General features: G+C 46.2%; 1 protein-coding gene across 2 annotated transcripts in view; it reads left to right on the forward strand.

The window, feature by feature from the left end:
• The window catches only part of CDH13 (cadherin 13), a 919,293-nt gene that overhangs the window by 704,433 nt on the left and 188,608 nt on the right, over positions 1 to 26,252 (forward strand). For both annotated transcript variants that reach the window (XM_073226070.1, XM_036993860.2), the window contains exon 7: positions 10,968 to 11,146. In XM_073226070.1, coding sequence (XP_073082171.1) covers positions 10,968 to 11,146 — 179 coding nt within the window. The remainder of the gene's footprint in view (positions 1 to 10,967; positions 11,147 to 26,252) is intronic.

A 26,252-nucleotide genomic window follows, 5' to 3' on the forward strand; every position in this document is an offset into this window, starting at 1 on the left:
ATTTGGGACCTTGCCCTGTATCTCTCTTCATCTGGCTGCTAACCTGTATCCTTTATTAAACTGGTAAATGTGTTTTTCTCGAGCTCACTCTAGGAAGTGAATCAAACCTAAGGGGGAGGTTGTGGGAACCTCCAACCTGTAGCCAGTATGTCAGAAGCACAGGTAACTGCCAGGGGCTTGCGGCCGGCATCTGGAGTTGGGGGTGGAGGGCACGCTTATAGGATAGAGCCCTTATCCTGGGGAATCTGGTGCCATCTCTGGGCAGACAGCGTCAGAATTGAGTTGAGTTCTCAGACACCCTGCTGGTGTTTGAGAATTACTTGGTGGGATGTGTGGGAATAGAGGCAATTTTTACACATATTTACACACACTGGAACCCAAATAGAGTTATACTACTATCACTGCTGTGTATAATATTGTGTTATATATATATGTATGTGTGTGTGTATGTATGTAGGAAAAGACGACACCATCTCAGGCTGTTCTGTGCCCTGGAGGGTGCTTTTAGCCGCATCCCTGGCCTCCACCCACTAGGTGCCCCCATCACATGCCCTCCCCCCGTTGTGACAACGAGAAATGTCTCCAGACATTGTCCAATGTTCCCTGAAAGATAAAATCACCCCCAGTTGAAAACCACTAGAGAACTAGATCACTTTTTAAAAATCCCTTACATGGGTTAAACAAACCAAAAAAACAAACAAACAAAAAATACACAGTTTCCTTTTGTTTTTCCTAGAATTTTATGGAAAAAATATTTTCATTTTTGAGAATTTCAGCTACTTCATGCTAATCCAATACAAAGATTTCTTATTTTTGCTTTGGAATATTAGGGGTATAGATTCCAATTAAAATTCCTTTTTGAAAGTGTTTTATGCAAGACAAGTTAATTTATCAGAGTATGCTCTGTCTGTTTAAAAGAGCTGCATATAAAGAAATGACAAAAAGATTAAAAAGAATTTTTAAAAAGCTTTTGAGAAAAAATACTACCTTGAAATTCTCAGTGAAATGAAGAAATTAGGGCAATAAACTGAATCAGAGAAAGGACCTGTGCTTTAACCAGGTGCTACCTTCTAGCTCAAAAACAGTTATCTGGGGGAACCTCTTGTCCCCTCCTGGCCTGAGCCAGGAGCTCTGTCTTCTTGCTTTATCTCTAAATAAAGGCCTCTGCTGTGCTCTCCTAAAAAAAAAAAAAAAGAAAGAAAATAAAAAACAGTTATCTGAAATCCAGCCTGTTGCAGCTCAATTAAGCAATAGTTTGCCAGAAAAACAGGGCAAAGGCCCTGTGAAGATTGGATGATGAGCAAGAGCAGTTGAGGGATGGAAATAATTGCAAGGTGGTTCTGGCACCTCCATCTCTTGATCGGAATGGAAATAAACAACCTTTGAAAACAGATGGGAGACAACGCTCAAGTTGTCATAACTTATTGCATATTTGACTGTCAATTTGTACTTAAAAAAACCAACTAGCTCCAGGGAGGTAAAGAAAATCTGGGAGGTGAAGTCTATCGCACTTCAAATCAAGCCTGTGGTCATTACGGCTGCGTGCAGGCGCTCATGGCCGCTATCAAAGGAACAAGCAACTGTCTCAGATGTAAGACGTTCTCATTTGTAAAAACAGAGTCGTCTTCCGATGTGAAGGTACTTACTCAAACTGCATCAAGAGTAGATACTTTGTGCCAGTTTGATTAAGTGCTTTTCAAAAAAAAAAAAATTTGTTACGCAGCTGAAATACTCAGTGGCTAACATACTATTACAGTGATTTAGCAGTGGCATAATTAGCGGCCCCAAAAGCCCAACATTTGGGGAATAGGTTGCATGTTATTCTCAGCAATTTTTTTTGCCCACAGCTCTCCATTTTTATTTTGGTCCACACTTTGAGTAGACTGTGCTCATCTGGTTGTTTAAAATGGCAACTTCCACATTAAAAATCAATTTTATTTTTGAAATTATACATTACTTTCTAGCTTGTATGTGAAGATTAATCCATTTACACTCCGTTACCAGTTACCTATTGCTGTCTAATCAAACACACCAAAAGTTAGTGCCCTCAGACAACACCCACTAACTTGCTAGTGATTTTGCAAGGTGGAATGAGTTCAGCTGAGTGGGTCCCATGCCGGTCTTGCCTGAGGTTGCCCATGTGGCTGTTGCCATCTGGAAGCTCGACTGGGGCTGGATGACCCCAGGTGACCTCAGTTTACATGTCTGATGGTTAATTGGGGCTGTCAGCCAGGGAGCATTAATTCCCAGACACAGGGCCCCTCCAGAAGAGCCCAGATATCTTTTGATGGCAGCTGGGTTCCAGGAGGATGAGTCCTAATACACAGACACTTTCAAGCTTCCATGTGTATGATGTTTCCATGTGTCCCATTGGCCAAAGGAAGTTACATGGCTAAACCCACCATCAGCTGGGGAAGGGACAATATGAGAGCATAGCTATAAGCATTATAAGGAGTCATAATAATCTACTGGGGGCCACTAATAGAACATCTTACCTCCTGAGAGATTGTCTCTGCATTCAAGACATTTTAGGTGAGTGGAAACCAATTTGAGTATTTGAAAATACCTGAGGAATTGATTGGATGTTTCCACTTTTGTCTAAACTAGTGTCATCTAGCTCAAGGCTAAAGCAACAAAGCTTACTTTCAAGCAAATATTAAGTATTTAATAGAATGTAGTTATTTTCTGCCATCTTTGCTCCCTTTGCTTCCTGCCTTTATCAGAGCAGATTAGTGGAACAGCAAACCCCAAATGGCAATGGCTCAATCAAGAAGGGCTTTTACTTTTTACTCATTTATTTCTTGGAGGGAGGCATTCCAGGCTTGCCTTGAAGCTTCATGTTCACTAGAGACTCAGGGACTCAGATTCCTTCTGTCTTTCTGCTCTGCATTACTATGATGTGGCTTCTATTTGAAGGGCTGCCTCATGGTCCAAAATGACTGCTATAGCTGTAGTCATTGCATCTGCATTCCAGGCAACAGGAAGTGATGAGAGGAGGTGAGGTGTTACAAAAGCACACACCACTTGGTTGAGGTCCCTTTAAGGAACTTTAACCAGGAGTCTCACACATAATATTTGTGATTATATCTCAGTATCTAGACTTTAGCCTGGATCACATTGGCTGTCAGAGAAGATGAGACAGCTAATATCTCAGCTAGTCAGCAATGTAGCCAGCTAAAATCAGGGTTTTATTCCTAAGGAAGAAAGGAAGAATGAGTACTGAGCAGTACTCACAATCTGGGCCATTGTCCCTTTAGCAAAGCAGAGTTCAAATCATGGCTCATGGGGTGACTACCTTTGTGGCTTCTCTGTCTTCATTTCCTCGTCTGTACAACAGGCTTAACAATGTAACATACCTCCTGTCATCACTATAGGATCAAATAAGTTAATGCAAGGAACGTGCATCATGCATATTGTAGTGCCTCCCACTTTTCTGGATCTGGGGACCACATGAGGGACCTGACTTGTTCCAGAAGGGAGGTAGAAGGAAGAAGGGCCAACTGTTTACAGTGGGTGTGCCATTTCCTTAGGCTGTAATCTATCGCCAGAGGACACGTTAACAAGTAGCTCATGTCTTTGTGGAAAAGAATTGGCTCTACTAATAGTCAAGGTCAAAAGCTGAAAACGGGTGAGCCTTGGACCCAAGTCTACTATAACCTGTTTAGTTTGGCCTTCCTATTCTCTCTCAGTAATCTGCTGGGTTTGTTTTTTTTTTTGAAGTAGTGTCTCACATGTAACATTTTGATAGTTTATATGAAAATCTAACTTCCTGCCTTTTCTTGAAAAATTAAGAAAAAATTGAAAGGTCTGGCTTCTCTAGACTTCCACCTCAGAAATGCACCTTGAATTAAAAGGCAGCTGTCCCTTGGGCAAGACATCCACCTTCCAGTTTGGCACGGTCCCCACCACTGCCCATCGTCCTGAATTAACTTCACGCATGTAAATTACTTGTCAGAGGGGAGGTCAAAGGTCCCTGACATCTTCATCAAAACTCTCCTCATCAAGAACTTTCTGAGTTCAATGCACAACCTGATAACCATAAGAAGAATGTGAGAAGTATCTTTGTGCCAGTGAATGACAATCCCTAGATAATGGGGGACAGAGGGCAGCTCCCTCAAAAGAAGCCATAGTGACAGAGCTAATCTCCAAGGCTTTTCCTCGGGTCTAAGCCTGCTTTCCACCTTTCCTCCTCCCCAAAGTCAGACTGGGAGCACCTCTTCTCTTGGCCCTCTGGCGAACTGGACAGGGCTTTCTTCAATAATCTCTATGCCCAGAGCAGGAGGCCCCTTCCTTCTCTCACTCCACGGACTTGTAGAGGGCTTTGGAGATAAGTGGAAACATTTAAAGTGAATCATGAGGAGCAGCTTCCGATTGGACACCCCCTCAAATGAAGATAGACCAGGTCTGAAGTGCTAATGCCGCTCAGTGGGAAAGTAAGACAGACGTTATTGACGATTCATTACATGGTGACTTTTCAGGAGCGCACTGCGGGGCTGCCTCTGGATCCCCGTCAAGTTGGTTTGGTTATCTTTTGTCAACTAATCATTTGGCAAATTCCCTATTAATTCCCATGTACATGGAAACATTGAGAAGAGCAGGGGAAGCCGATTCATGCATGCATGCACTCAACAGAAGTTTGTAAGCTTATCTAACGGAAGACAGGAATTGTGAAATTATGATTAATTATGAGATTCTAATTAATTCCTGCTTCTACAGATCCCGAGTTGAATCTGAGAGCTCGTATGAGTTGCACTCTTAAGTGTTCAGGTCCCACAAGACATTTTGTTCATCCGTTGCACACAGCAGTAGGTCCCCCCAGAACTGAGTTGCAAATTGCAACAGTCAATGAAAATAATGATAAAACTTAAATCTCATGAGTATTTACCATTGCCCAAGGGTTGGACTTTATATGCATTCTCAACAGGGATAACATCACCCCCAGGGAGAAGAAAATGAGTGCTTAGGGGGACATTAAAATATTAGATACTACAAAGGTCTGTGGCCTTCTAAAGGACCATAGTACATAAATAGACATCCAGTATATCTAAGCAGGTGATGGCAAGTTGGAAATGTATCTAAAAATACTCTGGGATTGGGTATAATAATGAAAACAAAAAAAGCTGAGAAATACCGCGTGAATTCATTCAGTGCCCACCACAGCCCATTAAGCTGCTGCTGTCTTGTAAATGAAAAAGTTGAGGTTTAGCAAAGTAAAGGAATTTGCCCAAGGTTGCCCAGCTGATAAACAGTAAGGCCGGGATTGAAAGCTAGACAGCCCATGTCCTTAACCCCACCACCAGCGCTGTCCTGCTTGGACTTTGCACACCTACTTCTCTCTCTTCACCACTAAGACGGGTAGGAGAGAACTGGGTGTGCCCACTTCTTGGTCAGAAAGCAGTCCCAGATTGGTGAGAGGTCGTGAGGTGGATGGGTGGCTGCGGCCTGTGCCCCAGGCCACCAAAGGCACATTTGCAGCAGATGTCTGGTCTCTGACAGTCACGGCCGTGAGACGCATCTCTATCTTGGCCTGTAGGTTAGCGAGACTCGTTCTGGTTTGCCCGGGTTTCCCCGGATGCCTTTACTGGCTGACTTGTCTTCCCACATCTAGAATTCTCTGGTTGAACATTTGGAAAAAGGATGCTGAGAACCCCTTTGATCTGAAAGGTTTCAAAAGGAATTTAGTTTCAAATCAGCATCTGTCCAAATAGGCACACCACCAGATGCTTCTGTGTCCTGCTCGCCGGGCTGAGCACGTGGAGGTGTCGGCAGTCTAAGGGCCTCTCTTCTGATGTGAGGAATGAGCACACGAGGCGTAGTTCACAGTGCGGTATCCATGGTCACACTCTCTTCTTAGTAACCTTTGAGGCACACCTCTTAGATACTTTAATTGCAGAGATCAGTATTTGAGTGGTGTTAGAAGGCACTGCCTCCTCTCACGAGTTTGGCATTTTATGACAGTATGAAATCTTGTTACATCTAGGGACTCCACTTACTGATGTCTGCCAACTCTGATCGTATTGGTTTTCCTATCACACATCTCCCTGGAAAGCCTACAATTGCCCCAACTGTGCTATCAGAAATCTGGTGCCAACTATAGACCTGAACATTCGTGCTTAATGTTTTATTTATTGGCTTCTGGGAACATGGTTTTAGAAAAGGGAAAGGCGTCTGACACTTCTGATCATGGGAAGGAAATGTTCTGGGATGAAGCAGAAGAAGTTTCAGGAACAGAATAATTTTGTCACCCGTGGCACAAAGCAAGGCACCTTTCAGGGCCCGCCCTTGAAGCTGGCTGCCCTTTCACGGAGGTTGTAAACAGCTCACACCTTCAGATCTGCACTCTGCTTATCAAGGGTGTGAGGGCGCTTGGAGTCACGGGGAAGCAAAATTCAAACACTGGCTTGAAAGGTCGTGATACTAGGCAGCACTTTCATTTAATCAGAAAAATACAGCCAAGAGGAAGGGGTTTTCTGAGCAAGACAAAATAATCCTGATTATTTATCAGCCTGTCACTTTGCCGGCCATGTCCTTCCACAAAAGGAAATGACAGCCCAACTTGAGACTTTCAACTAGAAGCCTGCTATTCTTTTACTTTACTTTGGAGGTCATCCGGCTCTGGGAGTGGCAGGGTGATTATCATTTACTTTGACATTCAGGAGAATATTGTGATGGGGAGAAGACAGAAATGTACTGTGTGGAGGACCCACACATATGTCTATCACATAATTATCATTTCTCTGCTATCAGGAAGCACACAGGCGCAAGATAAGCACAGTGGAGAAGCCTTTGGGCTGATGGACATGAATCTGGACTTCTTCTTAGAGTTTGGGATGTGGGCTTGGGCCCAGGGTGAGGCACAGGTACCTCCCAGAGGCACTGGGAAAGCTGTCCTGGTGCTCACCTGCTGAATGTCAGTCTTGGGCTTGGAACTGGTATAAGACTGCTGAATCCAATTCCAACAAAGGCCTCTAAGAGGCAAAAAAGAGCTCAGAGATGGCAGGGAAACAGGCCTGGTTGTGAAAAATGTCCAGACAACATTGTCCTCTCTCTCAGCAGCAAGTAATTCATGGTTTCTGGTCAGTGTGAAGTTAAGGCAAAGCTGCAGTGAATTGCAAGAATTCAACTCTCTTCAAAGAACATGGACAGAGGAGGTAGAGGGCATATCAGACATCAAGCTTCCAAAGATGAAAAAGATGAACAAAACATAACCTGTCCCTCCAAGAGCTCCAATTTAGGACCATGTGCCTCACCCTATAACGCTGTTCTTAAAATGAAGAGGTTCCATCAACAGAGTAGTGTGGGAAATTCTGCATGTTTACTTGACATCAACAAAGGTATGTGGAAAATGCAGCAGGTTTACTCTCTCCTGGAGAAATGCAACAGGCACTTGCTCAGGAAGATGTTAACAAGTCCTCCAGGACAGAAGTCTGCTGCCCTGTAGTTATGCATGATTTTCCAAATTTGTTTCTGTGCTGAGCCCATAGAACCAGAGTTCCTTGGATACAATTTAGGAAATGATGGTTTAGGGGGTTTATCCAGCCATTGCAGAACCTGGAAATATGAAACTTGTGATCCAGCCCCTAAGAGGGCTGGCAAGAGCAGGGTGTTGGACCCACCAGATGGACTGGGATTCAGGAGAGAGCTTGGATCCTAGAGAGAAAGACAAGAGTACCATATGGAGAATCAGTGTAGACTACAGAATGTGTGTGAGTGCGTGTGTGTGCCGGTGCGTTAGTATAGAGTTGTGATCTCCATAGCATTAACCCCAATTTATAAACTAGACCATGGCAAGGGGGAAGGGAGAGGGTGAGACAGAGCAGCTCAGAGGTGATGGGTGTGGGAACCTGCCCCTCTGCAGCAGGCACCTGCTTCAACAGGAAGGCGCCTTCACTCTGAGTTCCTTTGTCTGTGGCTGCTGCCTGCACCAGCATGATGAGAACCCAGGGCAGCTTCGATAGTAAAAGGCACCTCCTAGAACACTCAAGTAGAGGCACTGTACCAAGTTCTTGAATATACTATCCCATTAAATCCATACAATGGCCAAAGAGAAGTGTCACTAATACCCAGACAGGGAGATAAAGGCTCAGGAAGGGCTGCGGAACTTGACCAAGTTCACATAGTGAAGACTTGCACCTAGATGTTACCCCACTGTGTTTTCTTCAATGCTGCAAGCCTATTTATGTAATGTAGGCACCATTTGGTCCCCAAGGCGTAGGCCTCAGAAGCAAATCCTTTAAGTATTCGCATCTGCACTAAGACAAAGGCAGGGCTTAAGACCAAGTTCACTTGCTCTCTAGCAATTCATTAAAATAAAAGGCATTTTCTGGGTAACCTTGGGAATATTCCAGGATAAGCTTTTATTGTATCATGTTGTCAAATTTGTAAAAGTAACAACCCAGACATTATCAGTGAATTTCCTGCTGAAAACTGAAAATTCATAAACCTGGGAGATCTTTTCTTTTGCTTCCTCTAATCATTTTAACACAAGCCATGACAGCTGCAAGCCATGATGAGTTTGTGCTTATATTTTCTTTTGCTTGTTCATCTGTGGCTTCAATTAAAGGCAGATTAATAGGATACAGATTCTATCAGTCCAGCACTCACTGGACATTGCCAAAGCGCAACGCACTGGGTCATGCATGCTGAACAGAAGAAGGTTCCTGTGGCCTGGTGTCCAGTCCTCCTTCCATGCCTTTGGCCATGCAGAGCTCACTTAACACGGCCCTGGGTGAGACTGCAGGCCTGAAAGTGGCCACTGATTTCTGACAGAGATCCTCAAATAAGACTATTTCCCTGGACCAGGAAGTGTCAACCTCCACACTAATGCTGATGGACTGGGAGGGGCTGCCTAGACCATTCAGCTGAGAAAAAAACCTTGACTCCATAGTGTGCCTCAATGGAAAATCAAGTGCCAAATTGTGTGCTGACATCACCCAAAGACAGGGAGCAAGGCAAGGGGGCTGTGCATGCCAAGAATCATGCATTGGACCCTGAGATTTGCCTTGAGACAATTTCACAAAGAAACAAAGAATGGCAAAGAAACAAGGTAGAATAGAAAAGCTGTCGATGAATCTGGCTTAACAAGCATGGGAGGGATTAACTGAGGCTGATTAACAAATCCATCCAAAGCTCAGGTGGTCAGATCCCCTGGTTTGCGTGATCAATCAGACCTAATGGCTGATAATCTGATTCCGATTGTGGGAAAAAAATACACTGGCTTTGATGGTTTGAGAAGCACTGTTACGTAAGACAAAGGAATAGAGATGGTGGCTGAGCTAGATGAATTCTGGCTTTCCTTTAAGGGTCCGTATTTACCTGTAAATGTATATTCCTGCTGTGATCTGTAGGTCTACTGCTTTTACCTCTTACCAGTTGGTTTGAATTTTGTGGGTCCAGAAGAGGTCAGAATCTGAAGGTGGGACCCTATACTCATAAAAGAGTAAACTGCAATGAAAAATTGTGGCTGGGCAGGTCACCTTGAGCCAAATATGATGGCTCACCGTTGTCAAGATCAGCCCACAAATGTGCCTGATTCTGTTCTAGACCATCCTTCTATTGATATTGATAACGATAATCCTTCTCAATTAAATTTTAACCACAAAAGCAACACATTCTCCTTGTAAAAATGATCAAACCTTATAGACTGAGCCAATGCCTTCCCTTGTCAGTATTCTTAATCTCTCTCTGCTCTCCTTACCCTGATTTAACCGCCATAATAAAGTACGAAGTTCACCATTTTAGACCCTCTTCTATTCATTTACAGACATCAACTGTACCTGCAAAATATATGCGCCAATTATTATGGAATTTTCTGTGTGCAAGCAGGTTTGCAAAAATGATATACTATGGATAACGTCTTCAATCTGATATTTTTCACATAATGCACTATCTTAGAGAGCCCTCCATATTAGAACACCTTAAATTTACAACCTTTTTTAAACCACTGCAAAATATCTCATAATGGGGGGCTACCACCATTTTAGCAATTCCTCAATTGCTGGACAGTTAGGTCATTTCCAAAAGTTTCACCACAATGGACAACCCTGCCACAAACACCCTTGCAGAGACCCTTGTTGGCACATATAGGTGTTTCTCTCGAGGGTGGGTGCCAAAGGCATGAAAGCATTCTTTTCACCAATTGCTGCTCATTTGTCCTGAAAAGTGACTAATACCAATTCCCCTTCATATGTCTGTGTGTGAGCAAGACCCAGGGTCCGACACCCTCCTCAACCCTTGACATAATCAAATAGTCCACGTCACCCTCATCTTTGTAACATCTCTGAATCTAAAGGACCAAGGACAAGGTGGCTGTCACAGAGAAGGTTCAAATCACATTTGCTGGGATCCCCTCTAACTGGTGGTCTTTCCCATTTGAGGCCCCCTCCTTCAGCTTGCTTGCAGCTACTCCCCCTCAGGTGCCTGCCTCAGGACCTTTGTGGAGGCCCAGGATACGGCAGGTGTTCCCCTCTGTATTCACAAAACCCTCTCAATGCACTTGATAGGCTGCCTTATTTTTATATGCTGTCTCTCTCGCTAATCCCTGACCTGCTACCCCAGAGAAGGTGCCTTTTTGCACCTATATTTCCCCATCACCTGGCCTAGGGCACCACACATAATAGACTTTTGATAGGAGCTTTTAAAATGAAAGCCATTGTCAGGCAGTCACATCGAAATGGAGTGAAAGCCCGCAAAAATAAACAGCATATCAGCAGAAGGAAAAATTGAGCTGTCAATCTGCTGAACAGCAAAGATTTCTTTTCTTTATTTCAAGTCTTTCCATGTGATGGGGCAGGGAGGGATGTGGGAAGAAAAGCAAAAACATAACAGAGCTCTGGAAACCATCTCCTTTTTTTAATTTGGAAAGTGATTGGCACATCACTCCATCGCCATCGCTCAGGCAGTGGGGAGGACTCTGCACATTGCTGTCCCTGAGTGACCATCTCCTGCCCTTCTGTCCTGCCCCTTAGGGACCACGGTGATGCGGGTGACAGCCTTCGATGCAGATGACCCGGCCACGGACAATGCCCTCCTGCGGTACAACATCCGTCAGCAGACGCCTGACAAGCCGTCTCCCAACATGTTCTACATAGATCCAGAGAAAGGCGACATTGTCACTGTCGTGTCACCTGCGCTGCTGGACCGGGAGGTGAGCTGAAAGGCACATGTTGTCTTTTTCGTGAGAATTGAACGCGGCTCTCACACTGGGAGAGATGCGGGGCTTCAGGCAACGGCCCTTGAGTATCACAGAGGCAGAAACGAGATACTGACATGGGGCTGGTTTGGGAAAATCTATCAAGGCAGATGGTCTATCATTATCCAGAAGTGAAGCCACCCTCTCAAAGGCCGTATCCTGTGGAGTCATTTGTACTCAGTCCACTGATGCCTCTGCTCTCCTCCCGACCACTTGCTCGGGAGGCCTTGAGATTCTGGGCTCTTCCCTCTCCTTATCTGCCTGCAAGAGGGGTGGGGAGGGATGGCGGAAGGAAGGCCAGGGAGGGAGGCAACTTTCTCCAGGATTGCGGAGGTGGGCACCTTCCACACACGTCCCTCTCGCGCACACGCTCTGCCTTGGGCGCCACTGTCTTCCCCTGGAGCCTCCCCTCTCCTCCTTCGTCTCCGCTCTCCCCCGCAGTGGGTCGTCCCTCTGGGCAGATGTGACAGGCAGGTGCCCCATGGACCGCAGTCAGTCCACACACTTGCTCTTTGGTTTCGCCCTTGGTGTTTCAAAGGCCTCACATTAGCGGCCATGTCAAAAAATTCAGATCTCCTATCTCTCTTTTAAAAATTCCGATTTGCAGCCTTTCTGAAAATGAGAAATTCTGACAATTTGGGGCTCCATTTGCACAGGTGGATAGTCAATTACATCACACGTGACAGTCAGGTGGAGCTGGTGGCAGCTCCCCCTTCAAGGTGCTCCTGCCCTGCTGTGCCCCACGGTGTGTGCCTCTGCCCTGGCCTCTCTCCCTAGTTCCAGGTCCCCCCTGTCACTCACCACAGGCGGCCTTCAATGGGGATACTTGGCCCTTCACCTCTCGCCCCGGACCCCACCGCCCCCACCACCCCCCACGCGGTCTGCTCCTATTCATCCCCCAGGCATGACCGCCTGCGATGCCCCTTGACCTTCTGCAAGCACCATCTGCCCTCGGTGACTGCTGGGTTTCCCAAGTGGACTCTGTGCTTTTCCCTTTGTGTTTTTGATTAAACAAATCCCTGAGTCAGAAACGCCTTCTCTTCCCCTGTGTGCTTGTCTACACTGTAGCTCTTCACAAGATTCTGGTTTAGATCCACACCTTCTAAGGAGCTGCCCTCCTCCGCCGGAGTCCCACAGCCTCGCTCTCCCCTAGGCTCTGGCCGCACTGTCTGGTGGCCCTCCCACAGCTTTGCCACGTGTTCCTTTAAGTGCATTTGTCTCTAAAGCATGGCCCCTTCCTCATGGTCTAGACCTGTATTGTCCAACACAGTAACCATAGTCACAGGTACTTATTTAAGTTTTAGTGTACATTAATTGAAATTAAAATGTAAACATTGGTTTCTTAGTCAGACTAGCCACAGTTCCAGTGCTCAGTGACCACATGCGGCTAGTGGCTACTGCATTGGCAGGACAGATACAGAATATTGCCGTCATCACAGACAATTCTGTTGGGCAACACTGGCCTTGACTGTAAATTTCTTGAGAACAGAGACTGTGATCAGATGCATGTCTGTATCCCCACCGCCTAGCACAATTTGAGCACTCCTAAAAATGCGAATTATATGCTTTTTGGCAGGTGGGTAAGAATAAATTGGACATGACGCTAAGATTTCACACTTGAGGGATAGAAAACAGTAGCTTGAAATGGGAAATTATTGGAAAGGAGGGAGAGGATTGAAACTGTGGGTGTCACATGGAGAATGTAATTGTTTCTAGTTAAAAATAGGAAAGTAGGGGAAAAAAAGAACATATGGAGTCAATTTCTTTCATTTTTGTCTCCCATTCTCTTCAACCCACCCTATTTTTATGACTTCTGGGCTGCCCTATTATCTTCTCTGGAAGCAAGTAATGAGTTTCCAACTCTGTCTAATGCACTTGCACGCACACACACGCACACACACACCAGCTTTCCTATAGTCCCTAATTCTCCCAGAGATACTTGTAAATTTTCTTACAAGGGAAAGATGGAATGCGGGCTGTTTCCGTCTCAGCGGCCCTTCTTGCTGGTAGGGAGTGTTTTGTAGGTCTCTATTTATAAACCAAGTTGGTAATACAGTGGCTTATTCAATTTTTAAGGTTTATTTGGGGGATAAATGTGTTTCAAGCTCATGCTGTTTTCATTCAGGTTTTTGTTACATGGCAATAAGTATTTAATTATGGTAGTTGTATTAAGCATTTCTAGCCACAATACACAAACAACTCCAAGAAAAAAAACCGGACAATTTAAAATCCCACAATTTAACGGAAATTGGAAAATCGATGTAAATGAATGAAGAGCGTCACTCTTCTGTGAGGGTTTCCAGAGTTCAGTGCCGACCCAGGCAACAGCAGTGCAATCAGAAGCAAGGGGATGCCCCTGAATTCAGGTAAGCCTCGTCTTCTTACAAGTGCTGCCATAAGCTTCTCTTCCTCTAGTTTTCTGAAAGGGTAAAACGTGACTCCAAGGGCCTCATCTTTAAAGGGACTGAAGTTGCACATCGGCCTTCCTTGCTGTTTTCCAGCGTGCACAGTTTCGTCTCCGTGCGCGTGTGCAGTGACTCACTTGCATATGGCAGGTTCCTCCCGCCAGGACTGTGGAGTTACCTGTCTTGAATTCTGGAAAACTTCAGAGTAGCCATCCTGTCTTCAGTGTGATTTTAAAAGTCTACTTCCAGAGCATCTGGACAGGGCACTGAAAACAGATTTATGTACCATTCCTTTTTAAGAAAAGATTATGCTGGAACCCTACCAACCTTGGTGTGATTCAAACTGATACTAAGTTTAGTTAAAGAACTGTGTGTGAGTGTTGAATGCTGGGAGTGTAAACAAGTAGGCGGAGCCTCCCTCCTGAGCTGGGCTGCTGAGATTATACAACTGGTTTGCCCCTGAGTGGCCCCCACGTACTGGGGAGTGGAGGCTCCAGGGAAGGCCCCTGGTTGACATGAGCTCAGGTGATACAATGTAAATTTCTCATTTCCACTTTCCATTTGTTACCTTTCCTTTCCTGAGTACATTCCCAAGGAAGACCAGGTGAGGTGTTGGCCCACAGGAGAGGTGACCCAGGCCTCAGGGGAGTAGCAGGCCCTGTTCTCTTTGAGCCCACCTTTCACCCCTCTGCCGACCACATATTTGCTTTGTAATAATGCTTGTCCACGGAGACAGTCGAGGGTGCCAGTGAATGAGCCCTAATGCCGCCCTGGGTATGGCTGCTCCTCCTTCCCCGCCTCAACCCCAGGATGTCGCCGGTGGAGCCGAACGAGGCAGGTGCCCTCGCTGATCCGCTCCTTCCAGGCTCCGAGGAGGAAGGGATTACGGCCGGCTCATTCCTAACATATTCCCAGAGCTTAACACATAACAGGTGCTCAAAAAATATCTGTGCAGAGATGAAAGGATGGGAAGCAGAGACAGAGGCGGGCAGCAAGCAGTGTTTGGCAGCTCCATGCACAGGCTGCTGCCTGGCAGGGTGCTCAATTCCCTTTCGTTGTCTCATGTTTTCATAGTGATACAGCCTCTGAACCCAGAGCACATGAACAGAGCAAGACCACCCTACTCACCGCTCTGGGTAAGGAGAAAATGCTAGAAGGCAGCTCACTCGATTCCTTTCTCCTCTGAGGCCCATAACCGACCCCTCCTGTCCCTTCTAACCATGATCAGCCGCTGACTAGCTTCCCCTTTGACGGGCCAGCATTGCCAGGCAGTGGTGGGCTGAGAGCCCTCCCTGAGCTGTGCCTCCTCCGCCGCGCCATGACCCCGGGGAGGACCCCGGGACCATGGGGTAAATGATGTGGATGGGGCAAGGGACAGTGCTTCAGGGTCTGCCTCCCTCCGTGTCCAAGGCTGCCTACACCGCGGCTTCCCCCGGAGTGGGCGCGTTGCGGGTGCAGTGATTCAGGAGTCCCTGGGGCAGCGGTGGGTGACTGGGCCCCTGCTTTTGATGGTGGGCCCCCTGCGTACGTGTCCCTGGGGGAGAGGGGCTCTGGGGGACATGAGGGCCGTCTCCTGTTTAGGAAGGGCAGGCTGGTGGAGAGAGTGGGTCTGTTCTGTTCGGTCCCCAGGTGGTGAGAAGTGGGATTACTTAGAACCACGGTTCTCAAACTGCTGAGGAGCTTTAGAAATCCCAGGACTGCAGCCTCAGCAGGAGCCATAAAATCCGAGTCCCAGCTGGTAGGACACAGGCATCAATAGTTTAAAAAAAAACAGGTGATGCAAACGTGCAGCAAGCTGGAGAATCCCACCTTTGGAGAACATGTTCCACTGTACTCAAGGCTGAGCAGGCGGGGTCTGGGGTCCCAATCCTGGCCCCACCATTTATCTGCTTTCTGTGACCTAAGTGAGCACATTAGTCTCCCAAGGGCACTGTAACAAAGTCCCACAAAGTGGGTGGCTTCAAACAAGAGAAATTTCTTTGCTCACAACTCTGGAGGTCAGAGGTCAGAAATCCAGGGGTGGGAGGGACCAGGCTCCTCATGAAGGCCCCAGGGAAGGGTCCTTCCTGCCTCTTCCAGCTTTGGGTCACCGAGCTTGGCCTTCCTGGGCTCATAGGCACATCGCAGCCATCTCCACCTCTGTCTTCACGTGTCCCTTTTCCAACCATGTGTGTCCCGTTGCCTCCCCCTGTGCACGCCTGTGTTTTCTTACAAGCCCCCGGTCATCCCGGATTGGCTCCCAGTCTAATGACCTCCTTTTCACGTGATGTGTCTGCAAAGACCCTGTTTCCAAATAAAGTCACATTCACAGGTGTCAGGGGTTAGGATTTCAACATATCTTTTGGGGAGACACAATTCAACCTATGACTGAGTGACTTGACCTCTCCATGCCTTAGTTATTCATCTGTAAAATGGGATAACAACAGCTACCTCAGAGGGGTTGTTGTGAGGATCAGCTGTGTCCAAGCAGGGGAAGCACATCATTTATTCTAAATCAACACGAGCGGTCGTCACTGTCATAACTGGTTGTCAGAATTAAATGGAAGAGTACACAATGAGTTCCCCACCGCAGGGTGTATTCGAACACACAAACACACACTGCCCTTGGTAGGGTGTCACAGAAGGGATCTGAGTCACCCATGAAGCTTCTATCCTTCATGTCTTCTCCCACCTTGAGATGGTAGTGATCAAAAACCTTTATTGAAAACCTTCTGTGTGCCAGTTGCTCTGCAGGATTCTGCATGGGTTCTTGGTTCCTGACCTGACCAGCTGTGTGACCTTGACCAATCATTTAACCTTGCTGAGCCTATTTCCTCATCAGTAATGACTGTGATAATGACATTTGCACTACCAACTCTTTCACTTTGGAGATGTGCACGACCTCTGCTCGTTTTGCAAATAGCAGAGCCTTGTGCAAACCCAGTCACTACCTTTTGGCACACTCCCCGTGGCTGCTGATACCCCGGGCTCCAGGCCCCACCAGCTACTGCTGAGAGCTTTAGTATTGTTTCTACCTGCATGTCACTCATATGTACACTCTCCCCAAGCTTGCAGACCACGTTCACTTTGTTCTGTGAGGCATAGTTCTCCACCTCTGCTCATGCTGGGCTGCGCCTCTCTGCAATTCCTCAGGTTCACAGCCAAGCCATGAGAGCAGCCACAGTGACCCGTGATCGCCCTGACCTTATCATGAATTCGGTGCTCATAGATGTCAAGTTGTACTTGGAAGCATGGCACATTTTCCATTACAAGCTGTTCCTTTACTTTTTCTGAAACCATAGCAGAATGTACACTACCTGACGAAAGAGATCTTGGATCTTTGTCCAACACTGCACTCCCATTGCAAAATTTAGTGCTAGGTAAATAATAGGCACTCGGTAAAGATTTGTTGAGTGGATGGATGGATGGATGGACGAATGGATGGACGAATGGATGGCCTACATTCCTTCAGTTTGTGTTTATGAATAAATAGCCAACAGATTATCTCAGAACTTATTGAAAGCTTCATATCCTAGCATGAATATTTAAACCAAGGAAATGATTCTATTTTAGTTGAGTGCTTAGTCTTTCCCTCATGTAATCAGCTGATAATCTAATGTATTCACCTTACGTCTACCTGTGTTAGGAACTGCATAGGCTTTATGAGAAATACCTTGGTGAGTAGGATGGCTACAGGGATCTATGTCTCTTAACTTAAATGTAAAAGGAAACATGTGGAGAAAATAAAAGCCATACATCCTACTAAACAAAATTGGGTTCATTTGGGGCACTGTGTTATTCTTTTCCATAACCATACTCAGCCCCTCATCCTGACAGCTCTGTCTATGTTTTTAAACTATGTCTGGCTGCACTACAAAACAAAATCAGATAAAGATCCCAAACGTTTGATAAATGGTTTATTTAGTTGATCATCTTGGCCCTAGACTGAAATTCATCAGCTGAAATCTGACAACTTTCTGAACACAGCCACAGTTTGAAACTATTTAGAGTAGCTAATGGTCAGTTTGGGGGTGTGGGGAGGTCTTTCTTTTTTCTTTCTTTTTTTTTTGCAAATGGAAACAGTTTATAAAAGAGGCCCTTAAAATTCCATTTCAGCACTTGCATTGTGAGAGTGTCATTTATCTTTTTAAGGGGTTTGAGCTGAGCACTTTTCTTTGTTTGAATTTATCTTTATCTTATATATTATTTTCCAGATAATCTAAGGAAAGTGATAAGCTACCCATAAAAATGTATATACAATAAAAGATATTAGGACTGTGAATATAATTTATTTTCTATTTTCATCTGGTAAAAGACTGTAAGATAAATTCTAGCTGAAATAAGCAGGCAAAGAGAGGCAGCAAAGGGCCAGGTAATTTATTTAAATACCCCCAGGTGAGGTTCTGTGACCTTCTTGCCAGAGGCCAGAGAAGTCACGCCCACCCGGTCAGGGAGGTGGGGCGCTTATAAGGGGTTAGGAGGGGGAGGAGTGGGCAAGCTATCCTAGGGGGCATGTAGAGGTATGATTGGCTAAAGGTGACGTAATAGATAACTAGAAACCTTTTTCTTTCCAAGAGGGAGGAGGCTGACATCCGGGTCTTAGTCGGCACATCATGTTGGAATTCAGGGAGAGCTGTCCCCTTTCCGTATACGGCACGGACTTTGGGGTCTGGTCTGTTCTCCCCCTATGGCATCTCTCTGTTCTGTTTGCATGTCCTTGTTTTTCCTTTCTCCAGCCTAACAAAGACTTTCTGAAATTTTTTAATGCCCCAAATTTTTAGGCCAAATGTGAAAACTGAGAGAATTCCTTTTCCCCCTCCATGGTGTCACATAAGGACTTAATTTTAGATTTCTGTGCATTTATTTGCTCTGAGAGATTCAGAAGTCCTTGAATAAGTCAGAGAAGAAAACTGAAAAATGTTGGAGTCAACATCCTATGCAAAATAGTCATTGAAATTGGATGTATAGCTGCAAGTCGGAAGAGAACTGTGTTTGGTCAGGATGATCCGAGATGAAATAATGTCACAAAGGCTGCACCTCCAGAAATGTACCAAAGAAATCTGTAAAAATGAAGATATCAGTCAAGCTGCCTGAAAATAAAATAATAGTAATAAGGGATAACATTTCTCCCATGCCTTGAATGAAAGCTAAAGTAGTCCTCAGACTCCAAGAAAATAAATGTTTTCGGGCCACTCCGATCTGATGCTAATACTTTTGTCATTATCATCATGTTTAAAACATTGGCAGTAATTACACACAATTCAATCATGCTGTCAGGGATATTCTCTTTCTTTGTTTTGGTGGGTGGGACCCGAATTATTTAGATAGCAGCACCCTTGCCATTTCTGTGAGCTATTTACTCATAAATATTTTTGTTGGCGTAATTTCCTCCACATTTTTTATCACTTGCTGCTGAGGCAATAGAGAGGAAAGAAGTAGATGTAAATAAATTGTCTTATTATTTTAAAAATAACGCATTAGCCTTGCAGATGAAACACAGATGGCGAGCCACCCTATGTGAATCGCACTGCCTCTGTTGTGACAGCAAATAAAATGGAATGGCACATTCAGGAGCATCGCGCTAAGCCCCTAGGGCCTGAATTTAATTGCACGCATGCGGCGTCCTGCTGATGGGGTGGGAGATGGGGAGGGCAGGATCCTGCCCTGTGGCCTCCTTCACTTCTTCTCTAGGATGAATTCTAGCAGGAGACTTTGATGACTCTCAGGGCTCAAGGCAAAACTCAAACCGTTTCCCCCACAGCTGCAGCGTCGTCGGCCTGTCAACCTGGGAAAGCTGGCTCTGTCCCTCGTTGCCTAGTAGGACTTCAGCTTAGCCGAAACCTGCTCTGAGAGTCATGGGCCGTGGGCCTGGGTGCTGGCATCAGAGCCTGTGGAGTCAACCTATAGCCACCTCTTATCGGCTGCGAGAAATTGGGCTGCCTTTCACATCTGCCACCGCGAGGGCACACATAGTCCCGCTCCCACACACTTACCGGGATTTTAACTCACAGAAGGTCAAGCACTTAGCACCCTGTCAATATTCACTGATATTATGTTCAGGATGGACAGGGAGACTGAAGAAGCAATGCGGAGATGGGGTTTCTTTCTCCTACGGGAAGTGCACTTACGCTCTGTCCACATAGCGGAGAATCTGATAGGCTCTTAAAGGTCAATGAAACACCAAGGTGATCCACCTGCCAAAATTCAGGGGGAAACGTTGACGTATATGTCTTGAACACCCACCAATGTCTGCTGAAACCATGACGTGGTGCTGGGCACCAGGGGCACAAAGGTGGAGCTGCCTGGGGAGGCGGGAAAGCGGATGCGTCAACAGCAAGTGCGCGCAAAGATGTGCTGTTTGAGCTAAGCCTTGGTGGTACCTGGAAACCTGCGGAGAAGCAGCCGAGGGAAGGGCACCGTGGGGAGAGGGGCCGCATGAGCAGAGGCATGGCACGTTCGTGTGTTAGAGAGGTCCCAGAGAAGAGCAGAGAGCTGGCCCAAGACCGTGAAGGGCTTCCAATGTCATTGCAAGGAGTATGGGTATATTCTGCTGTCAGTGCAATAGCACCAGCCACAGCTCGACATTAAACACAGCTGTTAGACAGTGTCCCCAGAGCCGTGACGCGGAGAGAAAGCCGGCAGCTCCAAGAGGAGACGTAAGGAAGCGTTTGGAGACAGACTTGGGAACGCCTGGTGGAGGATGAGATCTGCCTTATCAAGGAGAGAGACAAGGAGCTACCACTTGAATCTAAATTCCGCAGGTTGTCAAAGAGATTAACAAACAACAGCCTATTTTGTATCTTCTGTTCTTGGGCATCTTAAAGTTTGGGACAATCGGTAGTTGGTTGGCACATGTTGAATCAAGAGACACTTAACTTTGTCATTAAGAGAGATTCAGCTTTTCATGTCTGACAAATGTTTAATTCTCTAAGCTTTTTCTTTTTTTCATTTTCTTTTTTGTTTTGTTTTGTTTTCACATGGTAAAAATAACTTAAAAAGCAGGGTGATGATGAATTTAGAGTACTTCTGGTTTTCTGTTGTTTTACATCTCCATCTTATTTCATGTGAAGTTCCCTAAAAAGCTGAAGAAATGTTCTTCATTTCTTTTTGGAAAAACCTCTTTCAGAGGGCAATTTATTTTCCTTTATCAACCAAGAACTATGATTCACTTGTTAAGGTATATTTTACTTCGTTGACAAATTTTTCAGTAAGTGTTCTTAAGAAACACTGTTCTAAACCCCATCCCTGTTAACAATCCTGGTTGGAGAAAACCCTCCAACTTAGAAATAATGTCTTGTTCAGTTCTGACTTTGAACTGGTGGAGAAAATAGGGAAAATCTTCACTCCTCCCATAGGGAGAACAACCATTTAAGAAAAGTTAGGTGAGAGTCTTGGGAAAGTAGCTATTTCAAGCCTACCTGTAATACACCTGGCTTCTGGTCAGTACAGCAGCGGTGGGATGCTTCCACCACAAAGCATTTTAAAGGAAAAGGGCCAGAAGCTAGAACACTTAAAGTAAGGCAAGCTATCAATAGACCATTTGCCATCTCAAAATGCCTGGGACCCACATTTCTCTTGGTTTTGTTTTAAGGGGGTACCTTACTTGCTATACTTTTCCACAGGATAAAAGTTTATTGATAATATTACTCATTCTAATGATCAATTTTATTGCATATATGACACTATGCTGTCCCATTCAACCACAAGAGGACTTCACATTATTGGATCATCTATTAGATTAGAGGTTGGCAAACTTTTTTAAGTTTGCCAAATAATAAATATTTTATGTTTTGTGAGCCAAGAGGCAAAATTGAGATCATTGTGTAGGTACTTACATAACCATTAAAAATGTAACCACTAAAGAATTTTTAACTCACACACCATCAAAAACAGACAGTGAGATGCGTTTGGCCCATAGGCCATTGCTGGCCAGCCCTGATGTTGGTCTAAATGGTCAAATAGCAGCAGCTTCATCTATTGATTGTTGCATAAATTCATGTGTCTGTACCTGAGGTTCACTCTCAAGATGTTAATCACACCCATTCATCATCGCCTTGAAGCTGGATTCCAGGGACACGAAGTAGGTCATGAGTGATGGGTCTGATTTCATTTTTTTGACAGAACAGTCCATTTACCCATGATTAAGAAACAAATCGTTTCAGACTCTTGTTAATTGATTTGAAACTCAAAATTTGGTTGCAGTGATTAAAACAACTAGTTCCATCCAAAAGCAATGTCTAGACATAGACCAACTCCTGGACCAAACCGCTCGGAATGACCGTCTGTGTTATGGCAGCGCCCTGAGAGAGGGCAGCGCGGAAAGTCCCTCGGCTGCCGGAGCCCCTCCTTGGGCCGAGGCTGAGGCTGGTCCCAGGCGGAGTTGTTCCCGCCGTCATGGCTGGGGCGAGGGGCGTCAGAGGTCAGGGGCTCTCACCTCCCTCGCCAGGCTCTGAGGGAACCTCAGAGGGAACACTCAGAGTGTTTTCTAGTTACCAGAAGACAAAAAGGGACATCCTGGGCCAGGTTTGGGACAACTTCCAGAAGCTTCCTCAGATTCTCAATGTCCTTTTCTGTCATCCCTGAACTTGAGATCAGGGCCATGATAATAAAGCGACTGAAATGGCATCTTTGAGCACCTGCTGTGTGTCACCATGTGTCAATCACTATCTTAAGCACTTTATGTTTTATTTAACCTCAATACAATTAGTGAAGTGGATAGAGTACTCCTAGTTAGAGGGATGCAGGCTCCAGTGTCACTGAGCTGGGAGCCCCTCTCAGCCTGTCTCCCAGGCCCGTCCATATTCCCCCCTCCATATGGACACCACCCTCACACAGGAAACAGATCTGGAACCTTCTTTTCAACACAAGAAGCAAACCATGCTGAGTTTTGAGACAAACTGTGTTCTGATTAGACTGTGGGCTTCTGATGCACAACAGGCGGCCCTCTTCTAGGTTCGTGAGGGCGGGGGGCTTCTCCACCTCCGTGGGAGAAGGCTGTGAGGAAAATGCTCTCTCCTGCCCCGAGTACGGAAATACAAATAGGTCCAATTCTTTGTCGGGTTTTTTGGCAATTAGAATCAAATGGCTTTTTAACATGTCCCTAATATCCGTTGACACAGCAATTCCACATAATAAGATAGATACGTGTGCCAACATCCACCTGTGTGGTTTTGTTTAAGGAACCAAGTGTCTGACCCCTGGGGGTCTGTTTGGTAAGGTGCGCTGTAGCCCTACATTGGGATTCCATTAAATCATGTGAAATGATGCGGTAAAAGAATATGTAGTGATATGGCAGGATGTTCACAGTATTTTAGCAAGCAGTTTGCAAAAGAACACGTAGCTATGATTCTTCTCCATTTCTATATGTTCATCGTCTTGCTCTGTTCAGGCTGCTGTGACCAAATACCTTGGAGGGGGTGGCTTAGGTAACAGAGATTTACTTCTCACAATTCTGGAGGCTAGAAGTCCAGGGTCACGGTGCTGCTGGTTCAGCCCCTCATGAGAGGCCCAGATGGCCGCCTCGTGCTGTGTCTTCCCCTGGCAGAGAGGAAGCTCCGGTCTCTCTGTTTTTTTCTTATAAGGGCACGAGCCCTATTGTGAGTGTCCCCCACCTTCATGTCCTCCACTAGATTAAATCTAATTACTTTCCAAAGGCCCCACTTCCCAGTCCCATGCCCCTGAGGATTAGGGCTTCAACATATGCATCTTGGAGGGGCAGAAACATTCAAGCCACATCATGGTCCAATGTGTTAGGAGTGGCCACTGTAGGGCTGCAGGTGGTCTTACCTGCTCCCAGGGCAGAATCCCAGATGACTGTCTTCAGATCCAGGGCGCTTGAGTGCCAGTCTCTCCTCCACCTCTGACCTGCTCTGCGATCCTGGGAACATTAGTGGCTTGGACAACCGGTAGCCACGCTTCTGATTTCCACATTGCTAACTGTTCTCCCGCATCATTATCAATGTTCCCAGATGGCTCCACTGTATGAAAGAGCGTAGTATAGAGAACAAACCCCTTAGGGTTGGACCTCTGCCTCCATTTCTTTATCCATAACATGGGAATCATACTCTGGCCTCCCTCAAAGGGCTGTTCTGAGGCTTACATGAATTAATACAAGCACACACTTAGTGGGTTCACTATTGCTGTTCTCTGTATTTTCTAGTTGAGGTGCAGGGACCATGCACTGTTTGGTAAGAAAAATACAATTTTGTTCATCATTTTGAACAACAGTTGTCTCTGGGTCCTGACGGCAGGGGATTCCAGGTTAGGACGCCACAGCACAAGGCATAAAGGGGCACAGGGCTCACCTTTGAGTTCAGAGACTGGTTTCTACGTGAGCCAGTTTATTTGTTGACAGAACAGTGGGAGTCAAACCAGGCGTCGTGGCCTCCACCGGTATTGCTAAGACCACAGGCAACACATTTCAAATGCCAGGGAAGAAGGTTTTTAGAGGTGCATTAAGGTAAATCTTGTCAAAACTTCTCCACTTGAAATGATAAGCATTTTCTCGTTTCTTTAAGCGACACAGCCACGGCAGTGGCTTTCCTCGTCAGGAACACATGCCGGCCAGCTGCTTATGTTCCCTTTCACAGTTCCAACAGGCAGCTTAATGGACATATTGTGGTGTGTGTTTCTGTGTTTTTAAGACAGCCATGGGAAATGAATCTTTTTTTGACCTTTGCAAAGAACAGCTGTAGAAATGGCTGTTGAAATTCAATGAACGGCATCTCTATTTATAGACCTCAAAAGTAGGAACCAAAATTAAATTCCTTTAGATATTTTCTCTCCTGTGTCTTATGAACTGTTTGGCAGACTTATTTTTCTCCGCAGAAGACTCCCCGGGCCCTTCTAGCTTTCTGTGTCTTTGGGCTCTGGATTTCTGAGATGGGGAAGAGTCAAGACCCTTCTCTATTCTTCTCTCTTCTTGGTGTAGATGCTCTGATGTAGGTAAGGGAGTGTGTTCCGTGCTGGGCTGGGCAGCTGCAGTGTGAACAACTACACATCCATGCTTTCAGCCAGCCGTTAAATCAGGGCCAAAACACTCACAGGATTGCCCTGCCCATTTGCCCCAGGAGTGACCCAGTCCCTGAGGGCTGCCGCGATTCACACGCTTTAGAGCCAGGGACCTGGACTCAACCCCAAAACTTCTGCTTTGTCTGTTCCCCCAGGCTGCTGAAGAGATGCACGGGCCATATCCAGGGGAAAATCTTGACATCTAAAGGACAATTTTATAGTTCATACTATATTGGTTGTTTCCTTGTTCTCTGCTCTTTGCCTCTTCACACACTGGGGAAGCTTGACTCAGTTTCCCTCAGTTCTCCCACTAGAAAGCCCATGCAGTGTAATAGCTCACAGAATGGGCCTGGGATTCTGGATCCCTGAAGACGAATCTGGGCTCTGCTTCCTGTTAGCTGTGTGATCTGGGACAAGTCACTCCACCTCTCTGAGCTTCAGTTTTTCCACTTATAAAATGGAGCTCATAACATGACTCATGGGGTAAAGAGAGCAATGGCTCCCAAAATGGGCTCATCCTCATCCCTAGAGCCTGTGAATATGTTACCCTATGGGGCAAAAGGAACTTTGCAGATGTGTCAAGGGTACTGAGATGGGAGAATTAGTTCGGGTTGTCCAACTGGGCCTGATATAATCACAAGGGCCCTTTCAAGTGGGAGGCAGGAGGGTCAGAGTTAGAATCAAAACTGCTGGCTTTGCAGATGGCAGATGAGGCCACAATCCAAGAGATGTAAGCAGCTCCACGAAACTGGAAAACGTAGGGAGACAAGTTCACCCCTAGAGCCTCCAGAAGGAACGCAGCCCTGCAACACCTGATTCGCCCTGTGAGGCCCCCATCGGGCTTCCAGCCTGCAGAACTGCACGGCAATAGACCCATGTTGTCTGCAAGTTGCTCGTTGCGTAATTTCTTACGGCAGCCGTTTGAAACCCACGCCACCTGCTGTGCATGGCTTGGAGGACGACTGTGCGTCCAGCACACAGGGCACAGGGCGCTCTCACCGACAGCAGCCTCTACTGCCAGCCATGGAAGAATGTCAAGACCCGAGGGTGACACAGATGCGCTCTGACCTGAGGTGGGGTCCTCTTGACCAGGTCTACCTAAGGCCTGTCCGTCACTAGCCCAGGGTCTCTCTGGAAGGTTGAGTGGCTGCCAGCCAACCAGTGCACATGAGTGGGCGGAAGGAGATGCCAGCGTGGCCTTCAGGAGGTGGTTTCCATCAGCTCTCATCAAGGGCACAGCAAGCCCGTTAGTCCCACAAACCCAGCCTTGAAGAGTCAACACAAGGGCGTGGTCCTATGCATCCCCTGGAGACCAGCAGATCATAGCTGCTTGAAATACGGTGATGAGGATGGTCATGTCCTCATCCGCTGAGCAAAGGGTGTAAGGTGAGGTCTTGATGCATTCCAGCAAATGCTGTGGTGGTGAGACAGTGCCCTTATTTCCCCTCCCAAATTAGCCCCCCTAAGGGATAAGACACAGGACAACAGGATAACGGGAGACCAAACAGTAGGCTTGGTTACCAGTGAAACTGATTGGGGCCGGGCAGCCATGAGTTTGTATCCAAATGAACTTGCTAATACTTTACACTTGAATTAGAGACGAGGCCCCGCCCTGTCAGGGCCGGGGAAGGACACCCACAGGCCACACCCACCTGGGTGGAGTCCCT

The sequence above is a fragment of the Manis javanica genome, chromosome 17 (assembly GCF_040802235.1).
Source record: "Manis javanica isolate MJ-LG chromosome 17, MJ_LKY, whole genome shotgun sequence".
Taxonomy (NCBI): Eukaryota; Metazoa; Chordata; class Mammalia; order Pholidota; family Manidae; genus Manis; species Manis javanica.